The 17177-nt window shown below is 37.7% G+C and overlaps 1 protein-coding gene across 1 annotated transcript in view; it reads left to right on the top strand.

The window, feature by feature from the left end:
* The first annotated feature begins 11072 nt into the window (after positions 1 to 11072).
* LOC121896714 overlaps positions 11073 to 17177 on the top strand; it is a 101875-nt gene continuing 95770 nt past the window's right edge. The window contains exon 1 of the mRNA XM_042410650.1: positions 11073 to 11401. Within this exon, the coding sequence (XP_042266584.1) occupies positions 11231 to 11401 (171 nt within the window). The 5' untranslated portion in view covers positions 11073 to 11230. The remainder of the gene's footprint in view (positions 11402 to 17177) is intronic.

Here is a 17177-nt window from a genome sequence, read left to right as displayed (position 1 = left end):
ATGACCATATAAAGACATATGTCACGAGCCGATGTCAGCTCGGGCCGAAAGTAGAAAAAAAACGTTGGAAACTGAGCGTTGAGAGCAGTCTGAAGCTGGTGGTTTTTGCTCACAGGGGTTACTTCTACATACGTTTACCTCATTATTTGACACTTTGGCCACGTTTAATATGAACATCCAACATTGTAACATTATATATGACTGAAAATAAGAAAAAGCGTAATAGATCCCCTTTAATCTCTATGCTGGCTAATTGTTGAGAATCTATTCAGTCAGAAAAACTGTTTTAAAAGAAATATTCTGAAACTTCAACCCTGAATGAACTGAATGTTTCCAAACATGTACATTTAAAATATTGTAAATGTTGGGGTGGAAAGTGGCAATACAGCGGATGTTTGTGTGGTAACAGATAAGCCGTCTGTACCTGTTGGCAGCACCATTTTATTGACTGGTAATGATTTGACGCGACCAAAGACAAAATACCTCCAGCTCCTGAATTGTAACACGGTTAAAAGTTTTAAAAACAGGCAATAGAGTCATGAGAACTTTAAAGACAAAGTTAAACAATGTGTGTTACCTGTACTACACAATTAACCTCAGCTGATGTGGAGCATGTCTTGTCTGAAGTAATGGAAGCTTAATAGACATGCACACAGGGCTGGAAAAAGTTGAAAATTAGTAAATGCTATCATATTTTCAGCATAGAAGCCATGTTAGGTGATTCAATGCTGATTTACTCTACAACCCTCTATTTTTATCAAAAGTTTAAAAAAGTTCTATGTTAGTATCATCAACATAATCAGCCTCCATGCAGGTATGGCTCTCCATAATACCTGCAGCTTGTCTCAAGCACATACATGTACTTAATGTCTCAGAACATTGAAGCAGTGCTGGAAATTAAGAAAAAAAAAAAAAACAGATGACACTGCAGATCATGCACGTCAAAGTCCTAAGAACCCTTAATGTAGTCAATCAGCATGTTCTTTCCTAGTCAAATAAACGTTGCAGTAGGAGATCTTTTGAGATTATACTGGTGTGCAGAGAAAGAATGAGTTAACCTGGGAACATCAAAAAATATATGGCAGGTCATTTCTTGCTCTTGAGCTATGATACAACAATTTAAACACTGTACCAGTAAGTGTACCCCACCTGTCACCCAAAGGGATAGACAGTGGTACCCAGATGATGAATCCTAAATATATTATATAGGCCTATACATATATATATATATATATACACCAAAATGTGAAGGGATGGATACGCTGCTGTCCAGGTATGGGTGGTTAAGGAGAGAGATATAGTAAATAAAGAGAAAAGGAAAGAGAGCGTGAATGATTGAGATAAAGAGGAGGTAAAGCAGAACAGAGGGATAGAAGAAGATGAGAAGGAGAGGCGGTGGTGTTAGGGTTTGGTTGGGGAGGGAGAGAGTGCTGTCGAGGCCAGAAAAACAAGTGGAGAATAAACAGATCGAAAGAGATAGAGGAGAAAAACAGGCTGAGAGGGAGGGACAGGCACAGAGGGCTGGCGGCAAACTCAGCATGAGCTGGAGAGAGGAGACAGTGACAGACAGGGGAAGGAAATAAATGGGGGGAAATAAAGAGAGAAAAGCAGCAAAAAGAAGAGGGTAGTTAGAGAACAATAAAACAAAAAATAAGATGAACACACAAGAAGAAAACAAGAAGCGAGTCCCCGTTACGTTAGCATAAAAAAATAGTGTTAGCATATATGAAATTCTCTCTGTTTGCCTGCAAAGGAAACAAGTGAGAGTTGGTTTCTAGCAATCTGTTTGATTGACAATTTGAGCATAAGACTGCATTTAACAAAGTCAGGCAAGAACACCAAAACCTACCTGCAAGTTGTCCCCTCATCTCTTGTGTAAATCTGTGGTAAACGGCTGTGTTAAAAAGAAATGGAGGGAGGCACAGAGGCAAGAGAAAGACGTACAAAGAAAACAAAAAGATAAGCAGAGAGATGAAAATGCCACATAAACCTAAGACATGAGAGACGAGCAGAGACGGACAAAATCATGATGAAAGACAGACAGAGAGACATAAAGGCAGAGACAGAGCATGAGGCAGACGATCAAGGTGACGAGCAGAGAATGATAGACAAAAGTGAGAAAAAATAAAATAAACAGGAGAGATGGTTGAATTGGCTGTCAGAGCTTTCCTGTCTTTATTACTTTTCTATAGAGCTGTTTGGATGGAACAAAGGGAGAGTGTGTCTTCAATGTGAGTGGGTCCTGGGTGCCCAAGGCTACCAGGAACCTGCCTGGGTGTGTGCGTGCGTGTGTGTGTGTACTTTCTGCACACACAAAAGACACACATACCCCTACACACACAGGAACACGGTGCTTATTGTTTGCCGATGGGGTCTTTTCATTGGAGCCCAAGGCTCAACCTTCAGCTAACATAAGAGAAGCACAAGGCCAGCGGGACTGAATAGAAGATACACACAGTCACACTCACACATACGAACATGTTCTTCCTACGCCTCCTCTCCATTACTCCCTCCCTCTCTGTCTCTCCTCCACCATACTTTTTTTTTTCCTCGTGTTTTTCTGTCCTGTTATTCTTCTGCAGTAGATGAGAAGGTCACTGGGAGGAGGTGCTGCTATCTGTCTATCTATCTACAGTATCTATGTATAAAAAATGAAGGAGGATCAGTTATGGACACATTCAACAACACACACTTTTGAAATATCATTGTTCCCGCTTGTTGTAAAGCAACTACAATGCATACAACTGGTGAAACGAAACTTTATGTCCTTAAATGAAAAAGTTTGACATTTTAGGAAAGTTTTGCTAGAGTCTTGTCATCACCGTAGTGGTGGTATACTGGGGTGCATTATATTAAACGGTGTTCCTAATATTTTATCCACTCTATTAACATACATGAGGAGGGCAAAATATTAGGAACACTTTTCTATATAATGCATTCCAGTACACCACCACCCATTACGACTTACAATAATGAACATACAGTAGAATTATCACCTTTCTGACAATGGCAACAAAAACTGAAAATGTATAAGCTTCATAAATGTAGAATTTATGGCAGAGCTGTTGTATTTGATTGCATTAAACTGCACAGGTGTACCTAATGAAGTGGCAGGTGAGTGTATAACCTGTTTATTGGTGAGCTTTAGCGGTGCTGGTAGGTGGATTTTTTAAACTTTGGACAGAGCCATGCTAGCTGTTTCATCTAGTCTGCATCCAGTCTAAAAATGCCGTTGTTAAGATAATCAGGTGAGCATTTAAACTGTGATGCTGCCTACTGCTGTCACACACTGCTGGTGAATGTACTTTTCACTATACTCTGACATTTTATGTTCTAAATGATAAATTAAGAAAATAATCAGCAGATTAGTCAATAGTGAAAAAGAAAAATGCAACCCTATCTTTTTTTTTACAGCTCCTTCTGCAGTTCCCACAACAGTCAGTAATGTTCTTTCAAATTACAACATTTATGCTATTTCCTTAATTTCGATGCAGAAGTTTTGGACTGTGAATTGACTCAAACCATACATTCTCCATTGTCGCTGCCTCTGTGCTTCCACACTGTTGTGTCTCTTACCATACTCCTCTCTACATCGGTTAGCTACTTTGTTTTGCTCCTGTGTGCCAACATTGCAAACTGTAAATTCAACCTTGCCTGTTCTGCACACAGTTACCAATGATAAATCCATTTTGTTCTCTCTGTTGAATGTCATGGTTCTTATAAAAAATCTTCCATCTTCCAAAATTTAATTATTACAAACAATTGAGTCTTTTCATAACTGAATCACTGCAAGGTCAAAGTGCTTTAGGACCTGATTACTCACTCTTAGGATCATTCAGATTATCTTAGCAGGTGGTCAAACAAAGAGTCACAAAACTGGATAAAAATTGCTTTTAGCAATTCTTTTTAGTATCTCAACTAAAATGAGTGATTTCAAAATTCTATTCTGTTAATGGTTTTATTAATTTTGTTGGAACATCTGATTTAACCTGATGCACAAAAACAATAGCAGCAGAAATATATCTTAAAAGTGCCCAAAATGTAAATGCTTAATTTTAATGTCTAGTGACATATTCAACCATCCGAACGAACAGTAACCCTGTTAGCTATTGTTATCTGATTTAACACAGCATGTTTTAATTAACACTCTATTAGAATTTCCCACAATTAGAAGTGGAATCCCGCAGAGGTTAGTAGTTTGATCATTTGTGTTATATATGTGCATACTGCTCCATGGACAAAAAAAAGAATAAATATTGATATGTTGATGACAAATCTGTCTTATTGTAATTTCTTTAATATCTTCCCTACTTCAGAGTGTAGAATATTGACTGAAATTTGCATTAAGTTTGCACATTTAGTAAATGCTTTTGTCCAAAGCAAGGTACATTTTAAGCCACTGTAGATCAAGGAGAAGCCATCAGGAACAAGTACCACAACACAACAGAACTGTCACAAGGCTACAGGTTGAGAAGTTAATCTTTTAATTAAGAAATCTAAAAAAGGTCTTGAAATGGAGTTTGGATGAGTTTGGATTGAGATTTCCTGTCTTGCAGTGAAAGTTGGATTAGCTGCTGTTCATTGGCTAGTTGTGAATGAGATGGTGCATAAGCCTGAATGAGCAAGTGCAAATAGCTGGGTGCTATGCTGGTGGCCACTCTATATGATAGGGATGTGCAAAGAGCTCAGTGTTTGTATTTGTATCTGTATTTGTTGAGGCAGCAAAATTATTTGTATTTGTATTCAAATAAAAGTGGAAAGAGGCTTAAAAATCCTGTGTTTGTTTTTATTATGCTTTTAATTTTAGAAAATTAAAGTGTTAAAATAAGTGTTTATGAATAAACTACCTTACGAAGGAGGTCCCCTCACCGGGTCCCAGATCACAGACGACTGCGCTGACTATTGAGCTAAAACTTTACTCATCACCTCATTGCAGACAGACCTCTACTTATTTATACATCCATAACACAGAGACAGCACAGTGTGTAATGTGTAGGGAAGAACTTCAAAGGTGATTATTGCTTTGCAATTTTCGTTTATTGCCTATTTTTTACAACCTAACTTTGAGGAAAGGAGAAGGGGAACAACAGGTTATGGAGAGTCCCTTGGGAGCACTTCGCGTGTGTCAGTAGCTCAGCTTTATCTCTGTGGAACATCCTCAACTCCAAGAGTGATGTCCAAATTAGGAAATGTGCGTCATGTACTCATTGAGACCTGCTGATAGACGTAACAGCAGAGCAGAGGAGAGAGACTGAGATAGTGATGTAACCGACCTGCAAGCTGTTATTTAACATGTTTTTTTTCTTCCCGAAAACAAGTGATTTTTTTTTTTTAAATATTTGTATGAAACAAATATTTGTAAAAAGCCCACTATTTGTGCTTTTCTGAATAACGTATTTGCATTTGGGCCCCCATACTATATGGTAACCATTAATAACTTCATGAGTGCCTGAGGGTTGTTAAAAGTGACCCAAGCAGTTTTTGGCTGATTGCCACATAACCAACTGAAAGTTAGTTGGTCATCAATGTTGGAAAAGTTGTAAAAACTTATATTTGAAATGCAAAAACCTCCAGACAGAAATGGCCAAGGCATTTTCACAGCAAGCTAGCTAAAAGCAGATGCAGGGTTGATTGACTCAGGTGAATTGACTGTATCTTGCAAACTGACTGACTGCAAAAACATTCCAGCTGTCAACATAAAGTGAGGTGAAATTTAATTTAAAAAATCTACACAGAAATGTACACAGTCCTTCTTAAAATCACGACAGGAAATTTGCCACTTTTTTCTCTCATTAGAGGGTCATATTCACAGTAAATCCAACTTAGGGTGACACTGCCAGTGAAAGAAACTCTCAGTGTATTGAAGTCCTCTCTGCATAAAGGCTTCTACCAAATGATACTTAGATAATTGGCATGGAGCAAGACTTACGGAGCTGCAAAAACAAGCTCCTAATGTCCTCAACAGCTCATTCAGCAGATCATTCTTTTATTTCCAGTGGACTTCCTGCAGAGTTCTAAAACCTTTCAAAATCCATCCTCAGCCTTCCTATTTGAGAAGATGTGTGTGTGTGTTTGTGCATATGATAGAGAGAAAAAGACAAATAAATAGAGACAGACAGACAAATAGAGCAGTTTTATATCTCCGCCCAGCTGGTAATCAGACTTCAAAAACACAGCGAGAGGGTTGTGTTCCACTAAGTGGCGATTGATCGTTGTGTGAGCATGTGTATGTGTGTAAAGGGAAAACATGGGTGATAGTTTTACTGATCCTACCAGATAGACACTCTCACACACACACACACACACACCTGTCTCACTTTTGTCTCATCTTCAGTGTTATCTCTCGTGTTCTTCATCATCACCCCCCTCCTTCTCTCTGCTCCAGTCCCTTGCTCGGAGGAGTGGGTGTGCTCTCCACTGTCCTTCTCCAATCTCCCTCCTCAGTGTGTGTCCACCGCTACCATGGACACAGCACACACACACACACACACACACACACACCTCTTTAGTCCCTTTCTCTCTTTCTGTTTCCTACAACTTCATTCCTCCTCTGTTCTTCTTACCGTCTCCTCCACCTTATCTGCTCCCTCTTCTCCTCATTAAGCCTCCACCATCTCCTCTTTGCCTCCTGCTTAGTGCTCACTTATCAAAGCTACATTCAAAGCACAGGAGGAGATCGGAAAGGAGACGGGTCAGATAAGATGGAAAAGGGGGGATTGCGTGTGTAGAAACGAGTGCATGTGTATCTTTGTTTATGTGTATCTGTTTTTGAATGTGTGAGTTCTCGCCTATAAGTGCGATTGGTGTTTTTTTTTCTTTCTTGCCTGGAGTGATGTTGAGTGGACACAGAGTCCAAAGCAGCTTTACCCTCTGTCTCCATCAAAACAAAGCAATTACAGACACAGACATGAGGGTGCCACGTCTGACAGCCCACACACATAGAAGGTCGCCAAGTCAGTGCCTTTGATCTCAACCAGCCAAAGGCCCGATCTTCTAAAGAACTTTTAAACAAAAAATCCCATATGATACTTCTATGATCTGCCACAGTCCAGTCAACATGGGTAAACCAATAAACCTTTTGCAAAGCTAAAAGATAACCTGATGTCAGGAGACAAATGGCATATGACACAAAGCAAGTTGTAAGGTATACGGGGAACATTAATGCAATCCAGCTGTGGAATTAAGAGAAATACAGTATCAGCAAGTGTAGTATGTGAGCAAGGTTTAATCTCCAGGACCGGCAGGATAAATCTAGGCGGGGAAAGTGAAAAGCAGTGCTTGCCCCTTCCTCTTTACATCCACTGAGGTGCCTTTTAGCAAGGTAGTGGTAGTTGGTTTAGTCAAACTTGTGGCTGATCGATCAGGGCAGACAGAGCAGAGCTTTTCCTCACAGCGTTAAAGTGACTGAATTAACAAACAGCCAAATATTCAATGGTTTCAAGTGACGTATTTTGACTTCTACAGACTACTTTGCTTTAGTTAAAGTTTTAGTCAGACTTTGGATGGAATTATTTTTAAATACGAGGACGCAGCGCTCCCTGTATTGATCTCTCCTTTCATCCAGCAGCTCTGCACAGTGCTTTCATTATTATGATTATTCTCTCATTTTCTCATACAGGCTAAATGAGAGCTGCAAGTTTACTGTAAGGGGAAGTAAGGTCTAGTCCTCAACTAAAATGGCCCTTTTAAGTCTTGAGGTGCAAAAATCACCTTCTGAGTTGGGCATTAAAATAGTCCTTGATTTGAGATAATGTAGGTTAAAATAACCTGCTCTTGAAGTTATGATTATTCATTCTTGTATAACATTACAACTACATCAGCTAGTGGTGCTAATAGCTTCTTTTGTGTGGGATTGGAATTAGATAGTTGTTATGAGTCCATATTATTTCTACTTTGTTGTTTTAAATTAAATTTTTTCAGAACCCTGAAAAAAATACCTCCAAATAAAGTGGTAGCTAATGTGCCTAAATTGTTAGCTTGTATAACACTTGTATGATCATCTGAACACTCATGTTTCCTGCTGGACATCCAACAATGTCTGCATTACAAGTTCCCAGCAATTCTGGGTTTTTTATAGTTTGTTTGCCTTCATGTTGCTAGGCTGGAGAGTTTATAGTGGGTCTTTCACAGTTAGACTGCCCTAAAAGTGTGAAGCCTAGTTTAACATAAAAGAGTTTTCAATGGCTCATGTCACTCACCTGTGATGCTTTCCTGACGAGTGAAAACGAATCAGAAGTGTCTCTTGACATTTTCGCTGCAGAAACGAACTGGTGACCAGTTCATCTGTCAAGCAGCAAAAATGACACGTCTCACAATGTGATGATGAAGAGTTCAAAAAGACTGAAGAGAAAATTATCTGAACCACTTCACACATCCTGATAGGAGTCTGTATGTGACTGATAGACAACCTCCACAAATGTGAGATTTACATACTGCTGTACTACAAGTATTTCATGTTTCAATTTTACACGATAAAAGATTTCTATAGGGTGAGGATTCTGTTAGTGTCACAGGAAAACTTCACTAGTTGGACGAGTCTTGATGTGCTGCATATGTTCAAAAAAGTCTTTTTCCAGTTGCCTGAAAAAGGGAGTCGCTCTGTAATCAGGGTCATCTTATATTTGGGCCCATGTCATCAGCACAACTTGTAGAAGTTATTTTTATTACAGAGCTATGAACTTGTGTAGTTGAAAGAACTACAAAGACATTACATTAAATTCTAAATTTCACTTAAAATCTAATAATATATTTTTGGGCCATCTAAAGATCTCATGGTGGTTTTATTCTCTTGTTTTGTGTGAGAAATCAGCTAATAGTCCTGTGGGAAGAGAAGAAGTTAGTAAGAAGGTTATTAGAGGAATGATGTAGATTAGCCTTTCTGTAATGTCCAGCAAGGTAATACAGGCAGGGTGAGCTGCCCTCAGGGAAAATGTAGGTTAGCCGAGGCCGCAGAGCATGGAACCAACAAGATTCCTGTCACTGTGTGTCAACTGACCAGCCTGTACCATCAGGCTTGGTATTCGAGGAAAAACATATGACAAAATGTTATTGGCTTTTTATATAATTATGTATTGATGCCATTGTGTTGTGGGCAGAGTGTAAAGCATAATCAGCCACATTTGTAATGGATAACCATTGTCACCTAGCAGCTGTGCGTTGAGAGAAGCATCCCCCTCAACGATTACAGCTATCACATAGCAACTGTTGTCCAACATGGAGGAAAAATAGAGCATTCTGTGAAAGACCTCAATTTGCATATGCATGTGTTACCATGCAGTTAGCATCATATGCTACCTGCATACTGATAGAGTGCACCTCCTTTCAGTTTCAGTTATTCAAACACTGTCATGTGTACGTAATGTGAATGAATGACATTTTTGTATTTTTTTTCATTCTTCAGTAATTTATCATTTAGTAAAATTTGTAATAGGATCTGCCCATGCACACTTCTCTCTGTACTAGAGAAATTTGAAATAATGATAAAATAAGTCCCACATAGGTATGTTGAGTTTCCCTCAAAATGTATACTGCTGTGGTCCACAAAAATAACATATGTTACATATTTTTTCTTCATAGAAGTGGTGGTAATTTGCTTACTGTGAATACAGAGAACACATGAAGTTTCTAAATCTCCAAGTGTAAAATATACAGAGAATACAAAATCGAGTTGAAGCTCCAGGTACTCAACTCAATTTTATTTATATACTCCTTTCACAAAAATATGCAGCCCAAAGTGTTTCACAGAGTAAGATTGAAACAACGCAGAGAAAAAAAAAGAGAAAACCATAAATACAAATTTACAAGACTAAAAGTTACAACAATAAAACAATAAATGTTAAAAATAATCAAATAAAAGAAACACCAGGGATAAGAACAGAAAAACCAATGACTAAAACTTAAAAACTACGGCTCTAACATTACTGCGAATTAAAAGCCAGATTAAAAAGATTTGTCTTTAATTTCCTTTTAAAAATACCGAGAGAGCCTTTCTAATATCCAGAGGCGGTGTGTTCCACAGTTTAAGGGCATAAAAACAAACATGAACCTGAGGAGGCAAAGATGTTTTGTGAAATGAGGAATCTTTTTCCAAGGACATGTTGCAAAGGATGCAGTCCAAGGTGACCAGTTTTAGGGGTCATATCCAAAGACATTCTCAGTATGTACTGAAAAGGTGATGTAACCTCTTTATTCCTTGGGAAAATGTCTGATGCTATTGCTCAACTGAATATTTTATACCCCTCAGTGAATGATTTTACACATTCTAGGAAATTGCTCTTCTATATAATAGTGATAATAAGCTACAAACTATGCATAAATTTAGTTGCCTTAGAAAAACTTGTTACATCCTGGCTCAGTATCACAGTAATTAAAGGTTGTGACAGTGGCTGCACCCCACTCGCCACAGCATGGTGCACGGTGTTCACTCAGCTGGCAAATGGAGAAGTAAAACATATGAACATCTAGTGCTGTGAACACTAGTTGCTTTCACTACAGTATCTGTTATCATATAATGTACATGGATCGGGCTGAACCATGATGTGTTACTTTCTGTTGTAATCCATTGGTCAGAAGAACTGCTACATAACTGAGCTCACAATTTTAGACAGACTGGCAATACGCCACAAATGCAAAATGACTCTATTCTTTAAAGTTACTACTGCAATGTGCAAAGTATAAGTTTGAATTGTACATTTATGACAGAAGATGCCTTTGTTATTATTGTAGTAGTAATGGGGAAACATTTTTCAATCAATTCAGTTATGAACTGCAATTCTTTGCTTGTTTTTTCATTTACTTGTATATATTTTTTAGATATTATTATGGATCCAGAATCAATATTGGAAGTAGCCATGCCAGTGTCATTACAGTCCTGTAATAAAGTCAAAAGCTGTATTTAAGCATTGTGCCTGTGAATATTTTTCACATTACATAGAAGAATTTTTTTAGCCATGTGGCCTCACCAAGATCTACTCAATGAGACGTCATAGAAATGCTCGAGCTACATCTTTGTTGTAATTCAAATGTATTTTTAATTACCTCTCCACTTTGTGGAAGATAATAATAATAATAATGAATTTTATGTATAGTGTGTTTTTCAGGGTAATCAAAGACACTACACAAGTTAAAAGGATCATAAAAAGCAACATACTAAAAGCACAATGTAACACACAACATTAATCACACATTAAAAGCAGTTCTGAAAAGGTGAGTTTTGATAAGTGATTTGAACATGGACAGGTCGGTGCAGTCTCAGGTGTGTTTAAGGAGAGAGTTCCAGAGGGAAGGGGCAGCTACAGAAGGCTCTGTCACACCAGGTCTGGTGCTTGGTCCTGGATGGTGGATACAGGAAGTTGGCATCAGAGGAGTGGAGCCTTCAGGAAGGAGTGTCACAATGGAGCAGGTTGGTGAGGTAGATGACAAATGTATGGATTTCAGCTTTAACATCTTGAATGTACATATACTATATTTTTATTTTAGTGTTATCGCCTTATAACTAACTAAACCATTTGAAAAATGTTGACTGAATGTTTTTTCAGTGGTTCTCATACATACAGTTCACTAAAAAGTGTTGAAACATCAGGTCTCAAATTTGCAGTGTGTCTTACTGTACATGACTGTTTGGTAACGGCCATAAGAACAGAGACTATTAGTTTGTTTCTGTGACACTACTAGTTTAACATCTCAGTTTTCCAGTTAAGTGTCATGCAGAAACCACTACTACCAATGAAAAATTGAGGTGTTTACAAAATCTCAGCCTCTCTCTTTCTCACTTCCTTCATGTTTGCCTCCTTCACGCTCCCTGTTCTCCTTCCCTCCACGCCCTCTCCTGCCAATCATCTGCCAGAAATTATGCAGATTTTCCTCTTAAAAACATGCTGCATTCAGAATTTACGTCCCTCCTTCCTCCCCTCTACACTCCCCTCTATCCCTGCCTAAAAATGGATGACCTCAACTTCATTTGGAGAAGCAATGTTTCACTGCATTTCACACACACTCCGTCTGTCTTTCTCTCTCTCTCTTCAGCATCATTAAAGGTTGACCTGACAGGGAGGCGTAGTGTGCAAGGTTGAAGGATATGTTTTTGGTGTCCTTGCTAGCTTGTGTATATTTATGTCAGTATGTGTCAGTGTACTGGTCTGCATGTGCAAGTGATGCTTTCTGTATGTGTGTGTGTGTGTGTGTGTGTGTGTGTGTGTGTGTGTCTATGTGCCTTCAGAGGACAAGATATGTTTAAAATAATGCAGAGGGAGGATGTGGTTTCTGTATAATAGGCTGACATTAACTTTCCTTTTCAACCCCTCAACCTTGAACTGAACTGAGCTGGAGTTGCTGTGTGAGTGCTGACCTGAGCCATGCTAACGCAAGACATTTCCTGGCAGGTAGAGGTCACATAATGCTTGTGTTGGGGAACGGTTTCATCGCCTAGCCTGGGCATTCAGATTTTTTCTTCAGCTCTGAATAATTCTCCACTCTGAGTGGTTTGTCACTAAAGAAGACGGCAGTGTAATTTTGTATCTTTAGTGAACAGAATGGAGGCAAGACCAATCAGAGAGGGTTTACAGGAAAATACGTGGAAATACTTGTGTCTTATTGGCTGACAGGTCTTTCTTCAATTGATGATTTTCCTCTCATGATGAGCCAGGAAAACAAGGTGTGTTTAAGTTGGCAAAGTAACATTAAGTTATATTGTCTGTGTGTCAGATTGTTAAACGTGACTTTTCAGAGTACTGTACTCATTATTATTATTGCAGTGAAACCTGTAACTGTAATGAGAGGAGCAGGTCACGGCACGATGAAAAATAAGCAAGTCCATGTGCTGCAGAAATAATGTTACCTAGAAAGTTGCTGGGAGGTGAGTGTGAGTGTGTAAAAGGCAGAATGGGCCCGTGGCCTGCTAGAGGTGTGTGTGTGTGTGTGTGTATGTGTGTGTTGACACTGTAGTCTATAATTTTGCCTACTCCAGGAAAATTTCAAGGAAAAGAAACATCCCCCATTGTAAATTAAGTACAATATGTAAGGAGGGATGTGCGTACTTCTACAGTTTCAACAGCCATGTTCATCTTCAGCCTATATTGTTATTAATATAATGAGAACAGTTGTATTAACCAGCTCTAAAATATTTATGTCACCATAGCCCCAAAACAGTCAATTAAAAATAGTCAAGCCAAAAAAATCTGTTAAAGCTAGTTTGGATTTTACAGCTACATTGTCATCATCTTTTCAAATTAGCTGAACATCATATTTTCAAAAATCAAATTGGCTCAAAATTTGATTATTGTGAAGGTGCAAACAATAGAAATTATGTAAATGCAGCAGTAGTGGTAGTCTAGTGTGTAGTAGTAGTGAAATTGTGTTTGTTGGTAAGCTGTGTTTAGGTGAAAGACAAATGGACAAACAGACATAAATGACCAACTAACAGCAGATATTTTTGTTAACAATGGTATCAAGAATTTTTATATTAGTGCTTCCCTCACTTTTTTGTCTGTCTGTTGCATGTATGCAAATGATGTACTGTTATGTGTATGTATGCAAATTATGTACAATAATTCATTGTGCAAACAGCAGTGATTTGCATCTGACGCATTTAGGTTGCGGAAAGTGTACTCATAATTCGTCCAGGGTTGGCAGATCTGTATATGGCTTGGTAGGTACAATTAAGACCTATGAACTAGTCCAACCTATGTCAGGGTGACTCAGAAAATATGTTTCTGAATTGTTTTTTTTTAGTGTCATGGAGAGCTACTTTGTCACTCAAAGGTGTTACCTGTTTTTTTCTTAATTGAAACCAGTTATATTTTTAATTTTGTATGTTATTTATGCTGTATTATATTATGTAAATGTAGATTGATAATGCTCAGGAGCTTTTGGTAAAAACTGATTGACGACACAAATGGAATGTAAAGTCAAGGACCTATAGGCTTAGTTGAACCAAAGCTTGATGGAAAAGAAATGGTTGGCAGTAAGTTGGATAAAGGCATTTAAAAGGTCTTTGAATTGATTGTAGGAAATATTCTGTAGTGATGATAATTATAAAAATGTGTTTATTTTACTGGCAAACAGTAATATTAATCATTCATAGGTTTAAAGACTTCTTTTCACTTCCTTGTGAGCACTGTTTATTAGCTTCAGACAACACAATTCTATTTCTTTCTAATTGCAAATAAATTCAGTAATTTCCTTGTTTTTATGTTTTCATATGTGTGTGTGTGTGTGTGTGTGTGTGTGTGTGTGTGTGTGTACACGTGTCGTGTTTGTCGTTTTGTCTGTCTGTCCTGCTTGTTGCTCTCACTTTCCTCCTCCATCACCTTCCCTCTCCCAACATTGTTCTCTGACCTGTTGTTTCTGTTTTTTCTATAGGCACAATTGAATCAGCCAAAGGTTTAAAGGTCATTCATCTAAACATTAGGAGCCTTGTTGCAAAAATCAATCTCCTCAGAGCCTGAGTTACTCTTTATAAACCCAACATCATCACTATTTCTGAAACATGGTTACATAGTAATATTACTGATGATGAAATTAAAATGGAAAATTTTGTTTTGTACAGAGCTGATAGGGTTTCTAGAGGTGGTGGTGTTGCCACATATGTCGCTTCAAATCTTGTCACTCAGTGTGTCATTCCTAATGTAGAGCCAGTCAACTTTGAATGTCTTTTTGTCAACATTATTCTTCACAATAACAAACATTTCACTATTGGCAACATCTATAGGCCTCCCTCTGCTCCGACTGACTCCACTAAGATTATTTTGTCAACTATTAATCCTCTTGAGAGGCATAATGAAATGATTATCTTGGATGACTTCAATAGTAACTGGCTTGATTGTTCCTCCTCCAATGATAGGAATTTAATTAATAGTGTAAACCTCAACCTACAAGAGTTGATTATCAGTCGTCATCTCTGTTGGACTGGGTACTTGTCACTAATCCTGAAAGAATAATTAAATCTGGTGTTATGTCAGACTGTTTAAGTGATCACTCTGTTATATTTTGTGTCTGGAAAATCAAAATCCCAAGTTCACCTCCTAAATATATAAGACTGAGACAATGCAAGAACATTAATGTAGATAGTTTTATTCAAGATATAATTTCCATAATTGATATACATGCCCCCATGAAAACAATTAGAGTTAAAGGTAGACACCTACCCTGGACTAGCTCACAGGTTATCAGCCTTTTCAAACAAAGAGATAAAGCCTGGGCCAAATATCGTTTGTCAAAGGATGCTGCCGATTGGGAAACCTACGGATACTTGAGAAATCTATGTAAAACCAAAACAAGGAATGCAAAATCTAACCACTATAAAGAAAGCTTTTCACAGGATTTCCATAATCCTAGACAGTTCTGGAAACAATTGAACAACATTCTCAATAAAACTAACAAAAACCTCTTAAACCAGCTATGTATAAATAACAAAATTATTACTGATCCTCTATTTATTTCCCCAGCTTTCAACCGTCTTTTCTCATCTATCTGTGGTTCCCAACACTTTATTTCTTATGATATGGCTGGCTCTTTAAACTGTACTACTTCTAACGGCTCTTTTTTTCTTTAGAAACATTCTGCCTATTGATGTCTTTTATGTTATAAATGAGTTAAAAGAAAATAGTAGTGCTGGTCCAGATGGTTTGGAGGCTAAATTTATTTAACTTGCAGCTCATGTTCTAATATATCCCCTAGCTGATTTATTTAATATGTTTATATCTACTTGTTCAATTCCTCCCATATGGAAATGTGCTAGAGTTACCCCTCTTTTCAAAGGAGGAGATCCATTAGATGTGAATAATTACAGACCAATCTCTATTATCTGTACCATTGCCAAAACAAAAACCTATTTTTAATCATATATATATATATATATAGATAGATCACAGTACATCAATTTGTGCAATATTCTAACTCCAATCCAATCTGGCTTTAGAACTAATTTCTCCACCACAACAGCCCTTCTAAAATTGACCAATGATGTGTCCACTTCTTCTCTCTATCTTTATTAATGATTTACCACTAATATGCTCAAATTGTCTTATTCATCTATATGCTGATGATACTGTTATATACACCTCTAACTCTGATATATTACAGATCCAGAACTCCTTACAATTTGACTTTTATTTGGTTCATAAATGGCTTCATAATAACAGATTCATATTGAATAAGAAGAAGTCCTGCAGCATGGTGTTTGGCATGCAACAAAGATGTCCACATCCCTGTGGCTTTCATATTTATTTTGATGATGGATCCCCCCTTGAGAGAGTTGACTCCTTCAAATATCTTGGACTTTGGATTGACCCTGAACTCTGCTTTAAGAAAAAGAATAATCTCTCAGTTAATTTTTTTTACCTATAATTGATTATGCTGACATTGTCTATATGAACACCTCTGATACTTATCTTAGACCCCTAAATGTATTATACAACTCTCTGTGTAGATTTATTTTGAGGTGCCCGTATAGAACTCATCATTTCTTTATGTATGAATCACTTAATTGGCTGCAGCCCAAAGCTAGACGGCAGTTTTACTGGGTTCAGTTCATCTTTAAATGTGTTTATTTTAATTGTCCTTCCTATTTGAAACAGTTTTTGGTTCCATATAGATCTTATTCACTCAAACATATGCAATATCCCTTCTTTTCTGTCCCCAGAATCTGGATGCAGGTCTTTTCAGTACAAAGTTCCAGCCAACTGGAATAATCTTCCTCTTTCTCTTAGATCTATTAACTCTTTTCGCTGCTTCAGGACTTCTTTATTCTGTCATCTTAAAACAACCTGTTTATGCTTTTAATTTGTGTGTATTTGCAATTAGAAGATCAATTGTTTCAAGTGCTCCTGGCACTGATAAAACTGATCTGATTTTATGTGTAATTTCTCATTTCTTGTATCCAGTTTCTTATACAACTGCTGAGGGTGGGGGGTGTGGGTGGGAGATAGTGAGAGAGCTGTCTGTATCTGTGTATTTGTAGTCAATGTTTGTGATGTAACATTGTCATTGTAAGTATGTGTTATATTTTGTATTATGTGTTTTTTTAGGACCCCCTTGGAAATGAGATGCTACATCTCAAGGGGCTATCATATTAATAGATACATTTCATTTAATCTTAACCTTATGTCCTTCCCCTTTTATATTGCAGCCTGGACAAGTTGGGTCGTAACAATACTGCAGTAGGCAAAATTTATCCAGAT

Source organism: Thunnus maccoyii, chromosome 5 (genome assembly GCF_910596095.1).
Source record: "Thunnus maccoyii chromosome 5, fThuMac1.1, whole genome shotgun sequence".
NCBI lineage: Eukaryota > Metazoa > Chordata > Actinopteri > Scombriformes > Scombridae > Thunnus > Thunnus maccoyii.
The sequence above is the reverse complement of the archived record's forward strand: the minus strand, read 5'-3'. Positions and strand labels throughout refer to the sequence as shown.